Source organism: Gymnodraco acuticeps, unplaced genomic scaffold (assembly GCF_902827175.1).
Source record: "Gymnodraco acuticeps unplaced genomic scaffold, fGymAcu1.1, whole genome shotgun sequence".
Lineage (NCBI taxonomy): Eukaryota > Metazoa > Chordata > Actinopteri > Perciformes > Bathydraconidae > Gymnodraco > Gymnodraco acuticeps.
This window is the reverse complement of record NW_022992040.1, coordinates 516,068-536,597: the sequence shown is the minus strand read 5'-3', so window position 1 is coordinate 536,597 and position 20,530 is coordinate 516,068. Positions and strand designations below refer to the sequence as shown.

General features: G+C 39.9%; 2 protein-coding genes across 7 annotated transcripts in view; one reads left to right on the top strand and one right to left on the bottom strand.

Annotated features, from left to right (window-relative positions):
- Positions 1-2,169: 2,169 nt before the first annotated feature.
- The window catches only part of wdfy4 (WDFY family member 4), a 42,176-nt gene continuing 23,815 nt past the window's right edge, over positions 2,170-20,530 (bottom strand). For all 6 annotated transcript variants that reach the window (XM_034201752.1, XM_034201750.1, XM_034201751.1 and 3 more), the window contains 23 exons: positions 19,985-20,062; positions 19,669-19,860; positions 19,117-19,192; positions 18,800-19,014; positions 17,060-17,208; positions 16,309-16,423; positions 15,875-15,960; positions 15,720-15,782; positions 12,420-12,462; positions 12,156-12,275; positions 11,934-12,057; positions 11,745-11,854; positions 10,503-10,653; positions 9,668-9,759; positions 8,344-8,553; positions 8,098-8,218; positions 6,560-6,717; positions 5,690-5,848; positions 5,407-5,586; positions 5,010-5,192; positions 3,942-4,029; positions 3,163-3,292; positions 2,170-2,509 (listed from right to left, as the gene is read on the bottom strand). In XM_034201752.1, the coding sequence (XP_034057643.1) occupies positions 2,440-2,509; positions 3,163-3,292; positions 3,942-4,029; positions 5,010-5,192; positions 5,407-5,586; positions 5,690-5,848; positions 6,560-6,717; positions 8,098-8,218; positions 8,344-8,553; positions 9,668-9,759; positions 10,503-10,653; positions 11,745-11,854; positions 11,934-12,057; positions 12,156-12,275; positions 12,420-12,462; positions 15,720-15,782; positions 15,875-15,960; positions 16,309-16,423; positions 17,060-17,208; positions 18,800-19,014; positions 19,117-19,192; positions 19,669-19,860; positions 19,985-20,062 (2,913 nt within the window). In that variant the 3' untranslated portion in view covers positions 2,170-2,439. The remainder of the gene's footprint in view (positions 2,510-3,162; positions 3,293-3,941; positions 4,030-5,009; positions 5,193-5,406; positions 5,587-5,689; positions 5,849-6,559; positions 6,718-8,097; positions 8,219-8,343; positions 8,554-9,667; positions 9,760-10,502; positions 10,654-11,744; positions 11,855-11,933; positions 12,058-12,155; positions 12,276-12,419; positions 12,463-15,719; positions 15,783-15,874; positions 15,961-16,308; positions 16,424-17,059; positions 17,209-18,799; positions 19,015-19,116; positions 19,193-19,668; positions 19,861-19,984; positions 20,063-20,530) is intronic.
- Positions 12,579-15,666, top strand: lrrc18a (leucine rich repeat containing 18a). Its single transcript, XM_034201760.1, has 4 exons — positions 12,579-12,595; positions 13,367-13,439; positions 13,550-13,665; positions 14,708-15,666. The coding sequence occupies exon 4, from the start codon at positions 14,712-14,714 to the stop codon at positions 15,513-15,515; it is 804 nt and encodes a 267-aa protein (XP_034057651.1). The 5' UTR covers positions 12,579-12,595; positions 13,367-13,439; positions 13,550-13,665; positions 14,708-14,711; the 3' UTR covers positions 15,516-15,666.

The window sequence follows — 20,530 nt, the reverse complement described above, 5'->3', positions numbered from 1 at the left end:
TTCATATAAATACTGTTTCATCTTTCTAAAGTTGATTGGATTATACTTCGTACTACAATATAAGACCAACCAGCACAATATTACAAACAAACACCTGCAGTGTGTTTCACTTATACCTTTGGAAGGAGCTAGACTCAGCTTTTCTGAGCTTTATGCTAAGCTACGCTAACTGTGTGCTGGTTGTAGTTTCCTATTATCTGGACGTTTGAGGGTTGCTTCAATTATCTTCTCTCTTGGCAAGAGGACAAATACACTTATTCCCTAAAATATCCAACTATAGCTTGCAATCTAGAATGTAATTTTCTAGCAATGACATACAAAAAAAGACAGAAACAGAGTCTTGTGCATCTAGTTTCAAAGTCTGATCAACACGCACAGGAATAAACAGCAATCGTAAATCCTGGATGCAGCAAGCATTATGCTCAAGTACCCAAGAAAGGTGAAGGTGTAGGCCATTCTGTGAAGGTCAGCGTATGAGAAATGGGATGAAGATAGCGGTGCTACAGAAAGAGAATGATGCACATCCACACCCTTCTCTCTGAGGGGGAGACACCGAGAGAGAGACCATCATCCCCCACAGTTCAGACTCACTGACTAGGATGAACCCGCTAATGACTACATTTATTCAAATTAGACTAATTGTAATCATAGTTAATAATTAGCTTTACAGTGCATTATAATTGGGTTAGGCTACAAGATGGTTCTGCCTAGGTGCAATAATTTATTTGATTTAATTATTCTGAGGAACCCAATGGTTTGACATTTCATATCATAAAACCAGCGGTGTAGAGAGAATGGAGATGCCCGTTAGCTTTAGAGAAGGTCATTGCTCGCTCTCTGGGAAAATTATGAGGACTATTTTCCACTCTATTAAGCCACTCCACTTAGCACAATTAGCCACACACACAAAGGTTAAAGAGAGAGACCTCTTGCTTTATGATAGAGAGGAGTGGTGCTTGTGCATGAGAGACCAAGAAAGAAAGGGAGATACAGAAACAGAGCAAGTCACCACAGTATTTCTACATCGGAGAAATCAGTGCATTGGTGTACTGTGTCAGTATTTGATTTGTAATGATCAACTCCATTGTCCAAATAAGCACTAAGAGACTGCATGGCCGTGTGCAAACACAGAAACCGAAGAAAAACAATTATGATAATTCAACAACGCCCAAACAAATGTCTTAAGCAGCTGGAGGATTGGACTTTTATAGTTCATAAAAACAAACTTAAAAAGTGTTCATTTTAATTTATTGTTAAAGACAATAACGTTTTGTAAAATAAGGACAATTGTTTAAAAAATATGATTGTAGCTTAATTCCTACACCTACAAATTGGAAATAGCGCACTTACCAAATATTTGGCACAAACATGAAGGCTCTCAAAAGTGCCTATGCGGCTCATGCGTGTGTAGATTCCCTAGAATAAATGGCAAAAAAAGAAGATATTACTGGATGATAGAATCTATGTGAAAAATGCACAAATGGGTTTAAAGAAGAAATGTATTTTGTATACTGTCTACTACTGTGATACAGAGATTGAACAGCCTTATGTGGCTCAAAAGGAATGTGTCCTTGGTAAGCTATGAATTCACACACAAAAGCTGTAAAAAGCTAAACGAAACATACCTCAACAACACCCAAACACATTTTACATTATCCACAACACAAACACTTGACTTGAACGCAGTGAACTTCCAAAGCAGATTGAAAACACATTGTGAAAAACAAAGGAAAGCTCAGTAAACTATTCACAACTAACTGAACAAACTCTGCTGTTCAGACCACAAACATGTATCAAAGCAAAACACTAAAACCCTCAGCAACAAATGCTGACGTGTGAATTTCATATTATGATCATGGACGATTGTTGTGCAGTTTGGGAGAAATTAGCAGCTACAGCTTGAAAATACAATCAACTACAACAAAATGTCTCAGGGAGCTCTGGCTTAGCACGCTCTTATTTCACACATTTCCATCACTGTTTTGACCTGATTTTTTAAATGCTTGCGTTGCCTATCGTGAAAATTCCCCCAGCAGTTCAGGAGAATTAAAGCCAGTGTCGTTCTGTTATTAATGTTTGTGAATCCCAGATTACATAAAAAAAATAATGATCCTGACCAACCAAGGTATACATAGCCATTATCACAATCAAAAGACTCACAGCAGAATATTTATGCAAATAGCTGTCAATACTTTTATTCAAATTTCCAGGATTTAGTATTTACAAAGAAAAATACAGAGTTACATCCATGCAAGAGATACAAATATTAAATATTGCCTGAGACTTAAGTGTAACATATATTATAACAGGTTTCTAGGGGAACCAAACTTAAATACAGGTCTCAATGCTCAGCTGGTCCGACCTGAGACACTGACTCTAGGTCAGTCTGTCTGAGAGGACACAGGCTGTGTAGTAATGGAGGCTGGAGGCGTGATGTGTTCAAACACTGTCCCAGGTCCAGGTGAAGACTCTGCCCCAGGCATCGCCCGCCAGCAGAGTCGCATGGCTCCTGCACAGAGAAGAGCTTCAATGATGAAAACCATTTTAAAATCAGTGAGGTTATGTATCTGTTCTAAAGCACACAGCCATGCACATCAAATGTGAGTCAGAGCTAGTAAGATAAGGTTTACAATCAGTAAGTTACTGAAAAGTAAGTGCTTTAAAAATATTTGTAATCATTTTTTTATTAAGGGTCGACCTTACATTTTAATAGTTAAACGTACCTAATCAATTTCTCCTATTAAAGACAATTATTTTATTGCCTTACTTTTTTTTCTGAAAGGTTTGGTTCGAATATATGCATAATGCATTATCTCCTTAATACTTTTTAATATGCATACATTTCTGCAACAGAAATCTGAAGATTTAATAAAGCAAGTTTGTATCACTCCATTATTCAGAAAATATTGCTGCAACAAACCGAATATACGTATCACCAATTTAGGAATACAATTTGATATAAATCTGACTATGGACAATGCAGGCATTATCAAATGCTAACTTCTGGTGAATTTAGAAGAAATCTACATTAGAAAAAACCTAGAAACGTAGCAATTTCAAAACTGTGCATTTTGGATGTTTGCTTTCCACTACACAAAACAGTCCAAACTCTTTTATCGACTAGTGCATCATAACATTTTTTTTGCATGGTATTTACTGTACCTGGAGATGGCCAGCGCTGTGATGGCCGGAATGTTCTTGCTGCGGCGCTGCGACACGGCCTGACTTCTGTTCAGCTCTTGACATAAAACCAGATGTCTCTCCCAGCCTTTAACCTGGCAGGAGCCGCTCACTGTGGATAAATCATGAGAATACATCAACCCCCATTTATATCTGAATCATAGGGCAGGTGTCTACCCTGTCTGTGCCGCTGACCCAGCGGCCCCTGCAAAGAATTAAAATGTGCATTAACTCGGTGTTTATCTTCGGTCAGCAGGCCGTTAAAGGGAGAAAATCCCTCGAATATAAATGCTTCAGCATTACGTAAAGACTGGCCTCAATGTAATTTGTCAGGCATAATACTCCTATGAGGTGACGCGAGGCTGTAACCAACGTATGCCAAATTGGATCTGGGTATTATTGCTTTCTAAATTATACACGCACACACACGTCAGCAGAATTACTCATCAGTGTTTACTGCCTCTATGTTTAATAACTTTATAACAACATAATTCCTGCTAGCCATAATGCTAGTGAGGGTTGGGGTGAGCACACACTCGTCTGTCTAGCTTAGAGATGAGCGGTTAAAAATAATCATCTCACACTTAAGGATTTATCTAATTAGATAGCGATGGGGTTTCTTTCTGAAACACAAAACACCAGAATTGTTTCCTTTTGTGCAGGTGTTTCACAGTTTTGCTACCATCAGCCACTCCCCTCATCTGCGTAGTTAGAAAAACAATTCCTATCTGCATACCCCACCCCACTGCCAGAAACATTACCGTCGCTCTCTGCTCCGTCTTGCCCTGGGGACACAGGCTCTTCTGGAGGGCCAGGTAATTGTGTTCTGGTGTACTCTGTCTTCCATATCTGTATGAGGGACACAAAACGAGTAGCAAAATCAGACATAATTCAACATAATAACAAACACACTCACATAGGAACTGCCACGTGCACACACACCCCATATCTCAAGGTAATAATAAAGTAATAATACCGTGTGTGTGTGTGTGTGTGTGTGTGTGTGTGTGTGTGTGTGTGTGTGTGTGTGTGTGTGTGTGTGTGTGTGTGTGTGTGTGGCATGGGCAGCCTCTCCCAAGTGAAGCCCAATTTAGAGTTTGCAGCTTTGATTACAGAGAGGCAGTATGTGCTCGTTTTAATTCTACACAAAAGCAGTCACACACACACACACACACACACACACACACCGTTGTGTGCCGTTATTAGTACCTTGATGGACATCCAAGATTCTTCCCTAAAGTAATGATTTTGAATACAGTATCTCATCTATTAGTCCTACAAAGAGCTGCCGGACAGGGACGTTAAGGTAAGACACTCGAGGTCAATACGTACAAAAATAACAAATAGATATCATAATGTTACTTCTTTACATTTCAAACAATACACATTTCTGGAATAGAAATGTCAACATTGATTCAGCCAGGTTAAAAATCCATCCATGTATTAGTTTTTTTGTCATAATAAAGTCAAAGGTGCTTATTTTTGTACAATTTGTATTAATCAATAAATCTGCTCAAAATAAATAAAAAGATTCTGTCAAATTTCCCCACATTTTTTAACAATTTAAATGTGATATAAATCTGGAATTTAATCCAAACATTTTGCAAGACATTACAGGTTAATTGTAATGCTTAAATGTGCAAACGAGAAATTATCTAATTATTTATCTTTTGGTCAATTAAGGAGGACTCTACAGACAAAGCGTAGTAAAAAACACCTAAGTGTATTTTTTACGTTGTCTATTCATTAGGCTGAAAGAAGACATTTAGCCCAAACTGTCAACGTCAAACAGTGCATGTCTCCTGTTGTAAAACTATTTTTACACTCACCCGTATATTGCCGTCTGCACAGCCAGTGACGATGACGTTCTTGGCATCCCACTCTTGTCGCTGTGTGAAGCGGACACACAGGACGTCTGGCTGAGGCCCGCAGGAAGTGTCCGTGCAGGTCAACAGCTGACCCTTCATCGTCCACAGGTAGAGCTGAGGTCCCGCACATGACGCAATCTCACCCTGCGATAAAATAATATGGTGTTGACGCCCATGTGCTCAAAGATATTCACAGGAAAAACCCGGAGGAGAAAGGAGAAATGAGGACACGTGAGCTGTCTACAAAGGGAACGCTTTTTGGGAACAAGGTGTGAGCTGAACAATGACAAAGAACAGAAGGAAAAGTAGAGTGTGAGTAGAGAATTACTAAAAAAGGAGATTCAATTGGTGGACTTACGGTGAGTTCATTAATACCCAGTGCGGAGATGCTGCTTGAGTGCCCTGCTAACTGTGTGACGTAGCTCAGCTCCTCCATATCCCACAGGATACAGGTGAGGTCCCGAGAGCCACTTACTATCATGCTGTGGACCTCAGACACATCCAGGCACGTCACTGAATCTGTGTGACCGTATAACGGCTGTGAAGGAAAATTGGGACAGTGTTATCTCCGAGTTTGTGCAAATACATTCTGGGTGTTGCTGTTACATTTCTGTTGCAGACAGACGTGCAGACAAACCAACCTGTCTGAGTTGCATATGCGTGAGTTTGTCCTTGCTGACGGACACATCCCACACACACACCACAGTGCTGGATCCTGCCGTGATGATGGTTGTCGGGTTGGGACAGGCGGCGCACAGCGTCTCCCCCCAGTCACACAGACTCTCACACACAGCAAAGGTCTGCAAATGGACACACATAGCCAGACCATTATGATTTGATGAGTGTATAAATAATATATATACGATGGAGTGAGTTTATAGAGGAGTATATATAATCATTTCATAAAATATAATTTGTTTAATGTCCTAATTTGATACCATTGTTTAATAAGCTATTTTACAGCATTGGATACTGTATGTATAATCTTGCACTCTTGTAAATGCTTTACAAAACAGAAACATCATTGAGGTATCAGACACACAGAATGTGTAAGGCCAGAGATGGCTTTGCTAGGTATGCTGAATACATAAATACATTAAAAAGCTGTCGGGAAATCAATCAGTTGACACAGCAAACACGGCATTGTGCAGCGCTCTGTGGCGAGGGATTTTTTGGCAGATCATAAAGATGCCTCACGGTTTTAAATTGAGCGTGACGAGTGATTTAAGAGTCAGCTGATAGGTTAGCTGTGTGTGGCTTGACCCCCACCAATTGAGTAAGTCCATATGTATGTGATTACATTTGGTTATAATGTTGTTCCGATAAATGTGCATAGGACTGACACTAAGAACTATCTAAATAAAAAAAAGAGGGTTTGGAGAGATTATTATTAATGTTTAATTAATTTATCAATTTTAAATTCTGGCATTTAAAAAGCCTGTATAGGATTTGCAATGGATATTTCAATTTAATTAATACGACTGGGTGGAGCTGTAGGTGCACAAACATACCTTCTCTGTGGCATGGTTTCCAAAGGCACAGGTGTTGTCTGGAAAACCCCAGCTGAAGAAGCAGCCCGACAGAGACGACAGGAGGAGACGGTTTCTCTCCAGGACCACCACCTCTTTTTCCAGACACAGTATCTGACCTACTGGGCCCCTCGGCAGCTCTGCGGAAAGGTTTACAGTGTAACTGAGAGGAGAGTGGGGCACCATCAGCAAAAAGTTGTGAACAAAGTATGAGGATTTTCTTTTTTAGTTACACCAAAAAAATGTAATTTTAGATAATAGAAAGAGTGACCTCATTCTGCCTTTTGTGTGCTGAAATAAACTTGCCTGGTGAAATAAAGTGATTGGATCTTCAAAAACATCACATTAAAGAGTTTGGTAGCTCAGTACAATTCTAAAGTATTTTATTAAATTGACCAAATTGGGCAATTAAAACAGCTATTCCCAGGTACAAACAAGCTGAGGCTCTGTCCTGGGGTTTTGCTTGTTTGTGTGTGCGTATGTGGGTGAGGCAGCGAGAAAGTGGCTGTAATTGTACCTGTAATTGACCAATTCTTGCAGGAACAGGCAGAAATCATTATATCCTACAGCAAGTTCCGCTGCCTAAATCCCCAGAAAGAAGTTATGTCTGCATCTGTTTTAACGGTCCTCCTCCTATTCATCTCTATCTGCTTATTGATCAGATCAGACACTGTAAGATTTAATATGAAATGTAATATGCAGGAATCTCTCCCTGAGCATTCGCAGATTCATCTCCTCTCCCTCAGTGGGCCTGTAGGGATATTCAGATTATTAAGTAGGGCTCAGCGGAAGAGTCATCTTCACATTGTAGCTCTAACAGATAGCTCCTTCCACCCCTTCATAGTGTAAATTAATCTATGGACATTCTCGCTCCGTTCCAACGATCCTCTGGAGACCTGGGCATCTTGTATAGAATAATTGACAACAAATGTTGTAAAATAAAACAAAGGAGGAACAATACAAAATAGGGACAAATGAAGATCACTTCAACTGATTGAATTCAGTTTATTTAACAGAAAATAGGTAATTTAGTTGTTTGGAATGATCTGTTGTTCGTAAAGCTTGGTTTTGACTTTAATTTGATATCATCATAAAAGGAATAGGCACGTTGGCTGAGGGTACACTAAATATGAATTTGCAGTCAGTAGCCGATAAGCCTAGCATGGCATAAAGACAGAAAGTCATTGGAAAAAGCTATCCTGGCTCTGTCAAAAATTTGAAAAACATGTTATATCTATTTTTGTTAAACAAGCTTGAGAGATGCTGGTAGATTTTATTTTTTTTACTTTAGACAGAGACAGGAAAGGTGTTTCCACCAATAGTAAGTCTTTGTAGTAAGCTGGGCTGGGCTGCAGGCTACTGTATAACTTCATAGTTAGCACCCAGACATGAAAGTTGGTATTTTTTCACCAAACTTTTCAAAAGAAAGCAAAAAAAGGTATTTTCCAAAAATGTTTAACAATTTTAGACTAAGTGAGCTTATTTGGTGTCTGATCTGTTATTTGTGTGTGTAGCTGTACCTCTATATGACTGCTTGGTGGTCTTCAGTTGATCCAGTTTGAAGAAAAAGGGAGTTGGATGTGGTGGTGATGATCCTTCTTTCTTGGTGCCAATGCGAGGTTGATGTGGCTTTGTGAATAGCTATGGAAAGGACATAGATAATTCAAAAATACAGAATAGTTCCAAAAACAATATGATGCAGGAACTCCTGCATGCAGAAAGTAATGTACTTTCTACACTTGTGAAACTAAGCTTTTACTTTTTACCTGTTTGGGAACCTGGCCAAAGTTGCTGACGTATCCTAAGATTGTGCTCTTGATAAGAGGGTCCTTTGCATCCTTCCAGCCCCTCTTAGCATAGAAATAAGGGTGGAAGGTGTTCACACTCTCTACAGCAGCAGGGCCTTCCTGCCGGTACCCGAAGATCAGGTCGATCCACAGGTGGAGGTGGGCACTCACATATTCACTTTCCAAGGCCTAAGGGAAACAGTGCAGGAGATTGTGGCATAAAATCAGACAACATATTCAAGTAATATTACAAAACTACTATACATGCACTGTGCAGTCTTAAAATACAGCGGTGTGGAGTGCTCACTGTTATTACAGTTGGACCAAAACCATCAGTCAAACTGTTAATATGAGAGTTTAGAAACACAGGAAACTTCTACAAGAATGCACAACCGATTAAATTATTCAGGTATGATTTCTTCCAAAAGTCAATTTAAAGTCTGGAACAGCAAGAAGCTGCACATCTGTGTTATGAACATGTGCAAATTAAAGAATGATTTGGGTGGAATTAGCCGGAGATTGGTTTTGAAGAGGTAATAAGGAAAAGTGGGCATTATGACCAGCATGTGTATCCTTGCGCCCGAACTTAATAAACCCATCCTGGAATAACAGAAAACGAAAAAACATCATAACAGGGATATTGTCCTGAGTTAATTTGTCTTTGGAGGAAAAAAACAATCTTCTAAAGTCACTAATTTTAAGAATGGTGGGCAATATGAGTAGTTCAGTAGATTAAAGAGTGATAACTATCATATATACCCCAGGAATGGAAAAAGGGAGGGTCGGACTGAAGAAATCAGACCAACAGAGAGACCTTAATATTTACAGAAATAATGGCAATGAAAAAATAAGTATTGTTCCTGCCATGAATATTGTTAAATAGGCTTGTTGTCCTTCACCGTCTGTTGTCTTACATATAGATACATGCCTTTCCATAGATGTTCTGAATAAAAAAAACAATTGGTCATTATACTTTAAAACAGTCAGTACTACAAGAGTTTAACTGTACCAAACTCGATGAGACAAGATGGCATTTAAAGAATATAATGAATGAGACAGTGGCTGTTGTAAATAAGATCCGTCTCTTATACTGTGGGAAAAAGACTGAGGACAAAAAGGCAACTACACAATTACAGTTCAAGTATAACAGTAGATACTTGTTTTCGATATAAAACCTTTTGTGTGCACATTCATCAGATAATATTGACAAACATTATTAGGTCTCATGGGAAACGCTCCTGTATGTAATAGACCAGATTGGACAATTGTAACAGACAATTCTGTGAGGTTGGGGGTCACTGACCTCTCGGTGGATCCTAATGAACTCCTGGGGGTCACCTTTCGCCCATAGAGGCAGCTCCACATCTCCCAGAGCGGTTCCATCCTCCATGCAGCCTTTACAGATATGGATATAACATGCAGGGTCACATCACATCGCAGTGTTTCATCCTTTTAGAGCAGTTTAAAGATACATTTTGTAGTTTTTCTTACTCCTGGTGGCACTGTGGAGCAATGTACGAATTGCTTCATTTTGCTTTGTGCGCTCAACCGGCATATGGAAAAGGACGCATGTACATGCATTAGCCTGTGGGTAATGCAATCCGCATCCCTGATATTCAACGTTAACAATGCAGTTACTATGTTTGTTTTTTCTATTAAAATTGTCTTTCGAAATGATTTATGAGGTGGGAAATGCATTTTAGATGTGTGTAAGGCTTTTATAATGATTTTAAAAAAGAGTGTATGTAAACAGATTTTTTTGTTGCCATCAACGTCCATTGAAAGACCATAACAAAAAATAAGCAGGTATTGGTAAAGACCAATAAGCGTATTCCTTTCTGCCCTAAGCCATTATTGTTGTCCAAAATGTATTTAAAACACATCAATGGACCAAAATGTTCGAAGGGATTTTCCCCCTCTTTTAAACATTGTGATTTTCAAGATTTACATCTTCTAGTAGGGGAGAGGGCTTGGGACTGAAAGCCCCAAACAGGGTTGGAAAGTCTTGAAAGTACTGAGAGCAGGTTTTGGCTTTTTATAGCACAGGTTGACAATGAGAATAAAAATGAATAATGATAATCCTTTGAGCAAGTTTTCAGTCAGTCATCTAGATTCAGAGGATGGGTTGTGGTACTGACCCAGCTGGATGTGGTTGGAGTTGAGCAGGAAGTCAGACAGGTAGAAGAACTCTGGGATCAGCTCTCTGACGTCCCCCGTGTTGTCTCTGGAGGCCGACTCCCACTCCTTCTTTATGCTGTAAAACATCCGATCGGGGATATCAAACCCTCCCTGTGGGGAGAGGAGGCACAACACTGTCAGAGGCCCGGCACACTGTAGAACCAAACTTTGGGCATTATTAATAAAGTAGTCTGCTTGATTCAGTGTAGTGAATCATGTTTTAAATTCTTTATTGCATTATGTAAGCAGGAAATATTTGCTATTATTTGAAGGAAGCTTTTCATCTTTCCGTAAAATTCCGTCCTCATGAGAGAGAATGTAATTTAGAGTAAAACAATTACCTCAATGAATGAAAATAGCATATATGCTGGTAAACGTGGTTAGAGATGTAAATCCAGTTATGGATATTACTATACGGCCGTTATGTGATTCAGAAGACAAAAAGGCACCAGACTAACATCTTTATTGCTTTATTCTGACTATCAAATATGCATGCCTTTTCATTATAATCAATTGGATGCTGTATTGTAAATTGATAACATCTTGGCTATTTGCATTGGCCTCTTTTAAATGCTTTCTGTAATTATTTGCATATATATTAAAATCTTCTTATAATCATTCCAAAAACAGCATTGAAACAGGATCGAGAGTTCTGAAAATAGTTTATATTAGGGTGAGATTTTTAGCAAGAATATGTTTGAAAGTTGAAAAAATGACAAAGTGAAGAATGTCAATTTAAATCTTGGCCTTTTAGTTGGAACTGAGTGATGCAGGATATACTGAACTTCTGCCATTACTCCAGGAAAAGTTAAGACTGCACCTGCAGTGATCAGCAGGGATTCAGATCAATATCAAATTGACTCACACACATTAATACATGTATGCATTACAGTTGAAGAGCTTTGCATTTACAAAAAGCCAAAAATACAAGTCACATTAGATAACTGTTCAGTGCTATACTTAAGTAATGGATGTATTGATGTCATGGCACTATAGAGTACTGTAGGTTCGCATAGAAACAAATAGTTAATTTTCTCTTCTATGTGAATCTCAACTGTGTTGTTTTTTTCCCCCAAGGAATGGTCAGCAAGCAAACAATTAGTGCCTGTTTCTTCCACAAACCTCCCCATTGTGTTAATCCAATACTGGCTTATTCACTTTTAGGGCATAAAAAGACCAACAATGATTTTCCAAGGTCTCACCTGCAGTGTCAGGAAGGTGTGTGAAAATGGCTCCATCCTGACAAGAAAGGAGGCTACGCTGATGGCTGAGGAGTAGTGGGTGCAGTAGTGGCATCGTGCTGACAGATTTCCTATTGAGTAAATAGGCGTTGAATAAAAAGAGCACTTAGCGTAAAATAATGAATGACGAGCAAAGAGTTAAATAGGTACCTTCCCCCTCAGTGGTCTCAACTTCTTCATATCGTTTGATGAACATCTGTTTCCTTTTCTCCGTCTGCGCTCCCATTGGCTTAGACAGGTCACGGAAAGTTGCAGGATTTGACAGATCGATTGTCTATCGAGGACAGAGATAAATCAAACCAGTAGGTAGGACTTTCATCACTCCATCACTTTACAATATTAATGTTTAAGATTCACTGTGTGTGATCTAACCTCTGACTGGTAGTCAGCCAGGACCCAGGGGAAGACTGGGTACTGCATCAGGTCATTGTATGTCCTCCCAGCAATGGTGTTCAGATGCATCAAGTACTCAAAGTTACTTATTTCCCCTTTCTGGAAGACAAAAAACAATAGAAATGCTGAGTAGTTTTAAACAAAAGTGGCCTGGGCTACTAATGATATCATATCTGTTCAGCATTTTGTCAGTCTCTACTGAGGTCAAAATCTGTGAGCACAAGCTACTGTTTATCATATTACCTGCCAATTTACAAGGGCAGCCTTTTCCACCACAGGAGTTTTCCTAAAGCACAGTAACAAAATAAAAACATTGAATTAGCATCAGAGGCTAAACACAAAGTTATTTTGCATGCTCTGTTGCCTAGCAACCCATGTTTAAATGAAACACAGCAGAGTTCTGAGGCAGCAGAGTGGAGGTGAGTGAGTGAAACTGAAACCGTGTGTACACAGCTGTAGGATTAGTTATGGGACGGAGGTGAGCTACACTTGGTAGCATAAATAGTAAGTAAAGATGTTGGGGATGTGGCAAAAGTTGACATCCTAGGTTGTGAGGGAGTTACTTTTAGTTACACTGTAGCAGGTCTGACTAGCTTCCATCAGCAGAGCGAGCTATTTAAAAACAGGAAGAAATTGTTTTTCTTCTGCAGTGAGTTTTTAAATGACATGCAGGGGGTTAATGATTACTGGTTAAACAAGGAACAACAATTTATTTTACATTTCTGTCACAGAACGGTGCACTGATTTCTAAGAAAAAACATCAAGACTTCCTGCTTGGCTAAGCTAAGACAAACAAGATGTTCGTCTACAGCTGTTTTTTCATTTAGTTAGTTTTAGGTGTTTGTTCAAAGAATGTTGTAAGGTGATCCTTTTATGGGCATTCACTTAAATGGAGGCACTGACTTCAAACTGCTAATCACAAAAACAGCTTGATTAAAATACATTATTGTTGTGTTTTCAGCTAAAACTAAATGTAAACAAAATGACAAAGTTGCAGGAAATGTTATCATAAATTTAACTCATGTAACACCACGCTAAACTATCTAAATTAAAGAAGCGTTGAAGTGCTCCTGATATCTCTTTTCCCTCTGTGGCCAGTAACACGGCAATAAAGTCCTGGTGCCAAGCACCCCAGTTGCTAAGTAACGCTGTTAAACAAGAGGAACCTCGACTTTCTGTGTTTGGTGTAGGAGGGCGAGGGAAAGGGTGATAAACACCGACTGTGCATTCCTGATCTCTACTCTTGACCTCGGAACAACATAGGCAAGGACTACCAGATATTATTAATATAACTAACAAATGCTAACAAATCAGAGTTTAAATGTGTTTAATGTTTTGCTGCTGTGTTTTAACATTGTGATTTTTGTTGTCAGGGTGAGGGGCTTTGAGCTGAATGTCCGGTTTGCAGAAGCTAAAGCGGTTGGCATGTTTTTAAAACTGAAGACAACTTGAATCACATTGATTAAAGAAAAAAAGAAGATAAAATATGGTGAGTACATATCTTAATTTATGTTGAAAATGAACATTTCTTTTTTTTAAAAGAACAGTGACATAACAACTGAAAAATTAAATTAGGTTGCAAACAGTAAATGTGTTTTAAACAGTATGTAGCTCCTTTAATTGCATCCAATAATCCCTCTCTTCGTCCAATATCTCCTGACCAAATTATTTTGTAAAACTACACTAAATCAATCACTGTATTTGGCCCAGTATGTGTTATCTAATTGCAAGCAATAATTTCATGCAATAGTTTTCTATAGGAGGTTATAATGGGAACAAGCACCAGTGGATAACCCCTCTCATCCTGAGGATGATGAATGAGGCGAGAGAGGGCCTTGGGGTGTAACACAGACACAAACAGACACACACCTTGCTCTTTGAGACAGGGAGGGGAGAAGAGCGGGGCCTCATCACACTCTCCAACTATCATTTATCAAAGCCCTGATTTCACTCTTTGTGCATGTGTATATACTATAGTACAGTACATGCATGTCTGTCAAAACACTTGAATGTGAATGCCCCCCCAACCCCAACACACACACACCTTCTTTGCCTGAAAAGAGCAGCTCAATCAGTTGAATGGTGAGGAAACATCAGCCCTCATTTGTTTTTGCTGTATTACCCAGTGTCGCCTCTCCTCTATTGTTCCCCTGCATTAGCCTTAATTAGAGAGTCGTGCTCTTAAATACCCCCATGGGCAACACAGGCTTAGCGCACACACTAGTGTAGACATAACACTGCACACACTCACACACATACGCACACTCAGCGCCACACACACTCACTCACAGCTCAAGCTCTCATACCTCAGAGAGCATGCTTTCCCTACTGCCCCAGGCCATACATAAGCCCTTGTATCTGAATAAATCACATCAGCCTTACACACACATACGTATGTGTAAACATACACACATCACATTTATTTGCTATAGTACTGTTGTAGATTAGATGACTTATTGGAAATCCGCCTCTTGGGCGGCAAAATTGAGGCTGAGCTTAAATTCTAAATTGTAATCCTATGTGTGTTGCAGTACCATGCCCAAAAAGAAGGGAGCCAAAGGGACAAAGCTGACCCTCAAAATTGCCAAAAAGGCAATACGGATGACCCCGGATGGACGGCACAGACTTACCCTAAGCAACATGGGTATAACCATCTTCCCAAAGTGTCTCTTTAAACTGACCAACTTGGACGAATTGGACCTCAGCCGCAACTCGATACAGAAACTCCCAGATAACATTGGGAATTGCTCATCTCTAAGATTTCTGGATCTGCACAGCAACAAGCTGGAGGCTTTGCCCAAGTCCATCGGCAACCTGGCGGGACTGACACACCTCAACCTCTCGAACAACCGCCTGATCTCTGCAGGTCTCCCCTCCTCTTTGGGATGTCTCACCAGCCTGAAAATACTCAATCTGGGAATTAACCAGCTGGACACCCTCCCTCCCAGCATGGAGGCTCTAGATAGTCTGCAAGAGCTAGGTCTGTTTGATAATCTTTTCATTCATCTACCAGAGTTTGTGAGAGGGCTACGCAACCTCACAAAGCTGAACATGAAACACACTCCACTATCGTATGTTCAGGGGGATGGTGAGGAGATGCAGAAGGAAAACTCAGAACCAGAGGAACATGTGTATCTAGTTCATGAGAGCAGCCTGTGTAGGACATGCCTTAAGAGATGTAAAGACCAGGAAGAAGGGCTTATGAGAGGAGGAGGGGGTGATGCATATGAGGAAAAAAGGATAAGGACTTATAAAGGACTGCTTGTGCCAAACTCAGTGGCTACAGTCCATCAGGATGTGTGGAGGATAAGAAAAGTGGAACACATGCAAATCAAATGACAAAACAGCGTCATTAAAATTCCTCTTAAATTAAATGAATCTCACATTCAGGCAGCTTTAAAAACTTGAATAGTTGTGCATATTATCTGCATAGTTGTGCATACTACACTACTATTTTTTGATGTATTAACTTCATTCCTGAAATAAAAAGAGCGACATGTTACTGACTTGAATTATTGCTGTATGAAAACTGTGGACACTTACTTGGCATTAGCAATGACCTCAGCAACCCCTCTGCCTTTTAATGCTGACACTACTGTGCACAACCTGCAGGGAGACAGAGAGGAGCGATTGAGCATCAGCCTTCAAAATGCTGAGAAAAAGCATTTGTTAGCCTCCAGTCTATATGAATGTGGTACCTTTTATATGCAGAGACATGGTCTTTATTCAGGAACACCAAAAAGGCAGACAGTCCATTTTTCATGAAGACCTCGATAGCATTGTCCTGAAAGTAACAAAGAGACACAGCGTTTTTTCAATGACATTTATATCTAAACTTAATACAAAAAGTATGGAAATTTGCCAAGAAGCGTTGTTACAACAAATAAATAATCTACCAAACACACATTTCCTTACTTTTTGTGTTAAGTTTAGTAGATATTTAGTATCTATAAGATCCCTTTTAAACCTGCACTTAACATGAACCTTATCAGAATCTCTGAAAGGTAACGACGTTAATTAAAATCGCAACAAATCTGATGTGAATTTCAACTAAAACTTGTCTAGAAACCATCTGAATATGAGATGCATGTCAATGTAAAGCATCTGTATGAGAAATTAGGATATCCTCTACCTCTAAAAGGAAACGCATGAAGCGAGCATCCTTGATGTCCTCATAGAGCCAGCATCTGCAGCGGGCTGGAGGCAGCTCTTTACTCAGCATGGTGGAAATATAGGAATCCCTCACACTGGCAAGGAAAGAAAGGGACACAAAGAAAATTAGACGACCAATTGAGTAACTAGTGTTCATTTTGTTAGCTCTTTTTAATGTAGTCTTTGTCCTGTCTCAAATGTACGTTTTATAACTTAATTATTTATTCAGGTTTAAGTTGACTGAATGTCTGAGGATATTAATTAATTAATATTATATTATTTATATATATAATTAATAACTTATTTTAGAAAAAGAAAACCATAATATTTTATCTAGTTTAAGACAATTTAACTGTATATATTTTAGTATTTTTAGTCACCAGATTATAATTCAGTAAATGTAGTCAAGGCAAAAGCAATCATTTATTTTGAGAGACAGAGACACAAAGAGAGAGACTTTTTGAGAAGTGACGAAAACAAAGAGACATTTTGATGAAGTTTTTACTTTTTAAAATCACTTTTTGGCCTTTTTTTCTTAAATGATGTTGAATATTGATATCATCATAGTTTTGGATAAATGATGAGGTTGACATCTTGTCAAATCTTAGTCATGGAAAAAAGGTTGTTGATATTCATATATTGATTATTTCATAAGGAAATAAACAATAATTGGGGCAAGTAAAAAGCAAATGTATGATCATGTAATGATTAGGTACTGTACACAGCTGTACCTGCTGGGGTGGTGTTTCCTGCAGCAGACATCTCCAGCAGGACTGAGCGTGAATCCCTCACACAAGAGCAGGCTCTCATTCCCGAAGAGCAGCACCCCTTCCGTCACTCTGAGGCCGCTCACCGTCACTACACACATCTTAGCCTTTACCTACAGAGAGACAGGGAGGAGAGACAGGGAGATGCATTAAGCCATGTGTGAGAGGCACAATACACATCAGCACAGCACACTTCTCTCCCGGGACATGACATGGCAGCAACGCAGGCACTCCAGGCTTTACTTGATTGATCATTTTAATCACATATTCTAATCATTATTAAAAAGACACAGTTGAACACTTCATTATCAGAGCTGATTGATGGGGAGCAGTGTGACTGTGCGTTTCATCCAGCGCCAAAGTGGACCCACATGCTGCTTTCAGCGCTGGTTGTAGCTAATGCTAACTGCATTGTGATAATGTGCGGCTAATTCTATTGTCTCCCCTCATTTCACAGTGAGTGTGTGCACCTGGCTGTCTCCCTGTGTTGGCCCCTCTGCAGGCCCTCTGGGACACAGCGCCCAAAAACCATATGGGGCCCAAACACACCCGCAGGCCCCTCACAATTTATACTAATCAAATCAGACCGCCTACATCCAGACACAAAGTCACACACTGGTGTGGACGAGGCCCTGCCTGGTCATTATTAGGAGAATTAATCACTGCCAAACACACAATAGGAAACCTGCTAAGTGATCAGAACCTCTTGTCTGAATGCACACATCGAGTCATGCTATGATGGATAATATCACTTGACACACAAGGCGTTTAAGAAGAGAAGGCGAGCAAGTCTCTCTAAATGGCAAAGACATTTTACATTGAGCTATATCATGGTCAAATTGTAAAGCAGTATTCATTCAGTGAATACACACTGGCATCAGTCCCTCACAATAACTAGGTTTTAGAAAAAGACAGTTTAATTTATTGCTATCAAAGATTAAATACATAACAATAAACTTGTTTCCTTATCGTTTTACTGTGCACTGGACAGCGTTATCAGTCTGTTGGTGATTTAGCTGATGATGGGAAGAAGGAAAAAAAAGGAGGACTTTTATAGACTGCGAGCCTAATGTCAGACCATTGATTTCTCCCCACACACATTACTGTCATAATCACACTATTGGCGCTGGCAAGCTAATTATGAGTGGGTCTCCGTGTGTGTGTGTGCGTGTGTGTGTGTGTGTGTGTGTGTGTGTGTGTGTGTGTGTGTGTGTGTGTGTGTGTGTGTGTGTGTGTGTGTGTGTGTGTGTGTGTGTGTGTGTATTTTTCAGAGCTAATGACTGTGTTCATTTGACAGGAAGCTCAGCAGGACTCACACACTGAACCACTGCAAGACAACAGGACACACTTGCACACATCACACACTTACTAAGCGGATGCAAGACAGCCTGCATCACCTCCTACTGTTTTTATTAATACTTCTGTCAGAAACATTAAAAGCCGCGGCTGGTTGCCGGAGTGATGAGAGTCCCTGTCAACATGTGCTGTGGTTTCTAACTCAGTGGAAGAATGAGAAGAGCTGGGCTGAGCCGCCACATTAAAACGTTACACTAATGAGGAAAGATGAAATTGTGATAGCAGCGCTGGGCTATTGGAATCCCTTAGTCTACATCAGATAATTATGATTGTGAATATTAGCAGGGTGAAAAGGAGGCATGCTGTATTTAACCCAGCGTACTAACACACCCTCCTGTGTTACAGTACCTCCTCTCCGGGCTGCAGCTTCTGCAGAATGATGCGTATGTCATGGCAGTCTTGCATGTGGGAGCAGGACTCAGGGGTGAGGGGGTCGGCGGTACTTTCAGTAACAGCAGTGGTCTCATTGAGAGCGGGGAAGAAGGTCAGATGATCACAATCCTGTCCACCCTCCTCTTCATCCTCTTTAACCTCGGCTCCAACTTCACACATGATCTTGGGCTCTGTCGGAAAGGAAACAAATGTATCCACTGAGCTCACATTCAACACAACCTTTTATGGTTAAATTAAATTAAAAAAAAGTAAACCAGGGATTATGTATTTACCTGTGTCACCTTCTGATCTCTTATTGTCCTCCTCAGACATGCCGGTCCTTAAACCCATACACAGCGTTCCTAGCACCTGTTTTAATAGTATATAGCAAAGTTAAAGGTTTAACACTAATAATAAATAGGGATGAATCAACTAATCGTCCAAGTATTTGCCTTGTTTAACTCTACTAGGACAACAGTAGATTGACTGCTACTGCTGCCTATAAATCTGCATGAAAAACATAGGTGAAGGATAGCCTGGTCGATGTTACTAATCCTACATTTACATTTAATAACATATCAATTATGTAAAACATAAGAATTCATTGTTCATTTAAAAAAAAAAAAAAAAAATTGTTTTATACATTTTGTATGAATACGTTTGTGCTCATTTGAACAATTAAGATTTTCCCTGGAACAAAACGGGGAATATATAATAACAAAAACATTGGTATCTTTATAAGTCAAATTGTTATTTTCAACATGGGTACCGGCCCGGAGTTTTAGTCAGTGGATCCCTAATAAGGACCATCACACACTATCCTGCTGCACACTGAAAGGCCATACCCGTTTGGATTGTCTCCGAGCCTTTCTGCGGATGCGTGATCTGGTCCTGTTGGGTCCTTCAGCAGCATCCTGCACCCAGTCCTGGCTTAGCAGCACCCCTGGGCCGGGGCCGAACACAGCCCTCTCCCTCATCAGCTCGGCCTCCACAAGCAGCCACTTGGATCTCACTCGCTCATACTCACTGGCTCTTAACTGGGACACGGAAACAGGCCCGGATAGAGGGAGTAGATAACACAGAGATGAATGAGTACAGATCCAATTTGGGCTATTTTATTACAGTTCTTATTGTTTATTCATGAACACAGTTCTGTCAGACCTGTAAGTGGTTTGTCCTCATATTCTCAAACATGCTGTGGCCTCTGTGTCGATGAGACTCCATGTAGGACAGAAACTCCTACAAAAAAAGGAGAGTAACCTGATGGGTGCAAATGAAAAGAGCAGGCGGCACAATCGCTCTTCCTCTAACTCATATTGTAAACACACATCAGGTTCACAGAGAATATTGTGTTTATTCATAATGGTATTGTTGTTTCCTCATGCAATTACAATGCATTCATACAATTACATCTGTTCTAAATTGCATTCAGTGGGCAAAATAAGCTAGTGGCTACAGTCTTACAATAACCCTGTCTGGAAATGTAATCATTTGTTGGTGAGATCTAATTAACATAAACATTAATATCACTGAGCCACGCCACAGTCAAGGGCAAGGCTAGTGTGTGTGCGCCTTTACTGTGCGCGAGTCGATTAAAAGAGAAAAGGAAATAAAAAATAGAAAAACCCCAAAACCGAGCCGTGTTGACACTGCAGGATGCTGATGTTCAGCAGACACACTGGGATCATATTCTGACTGTTAACTGCT

Excerpts from the sequence above, each read along its gene's own strand:
- lrrc18a (XM_034201760.1), top strand. The coding sequence starts at position 14,712 with ATGCCCAAAAAGAAGGGAGCCAAAGGGACAAAGCTGACCCTCAAAATT.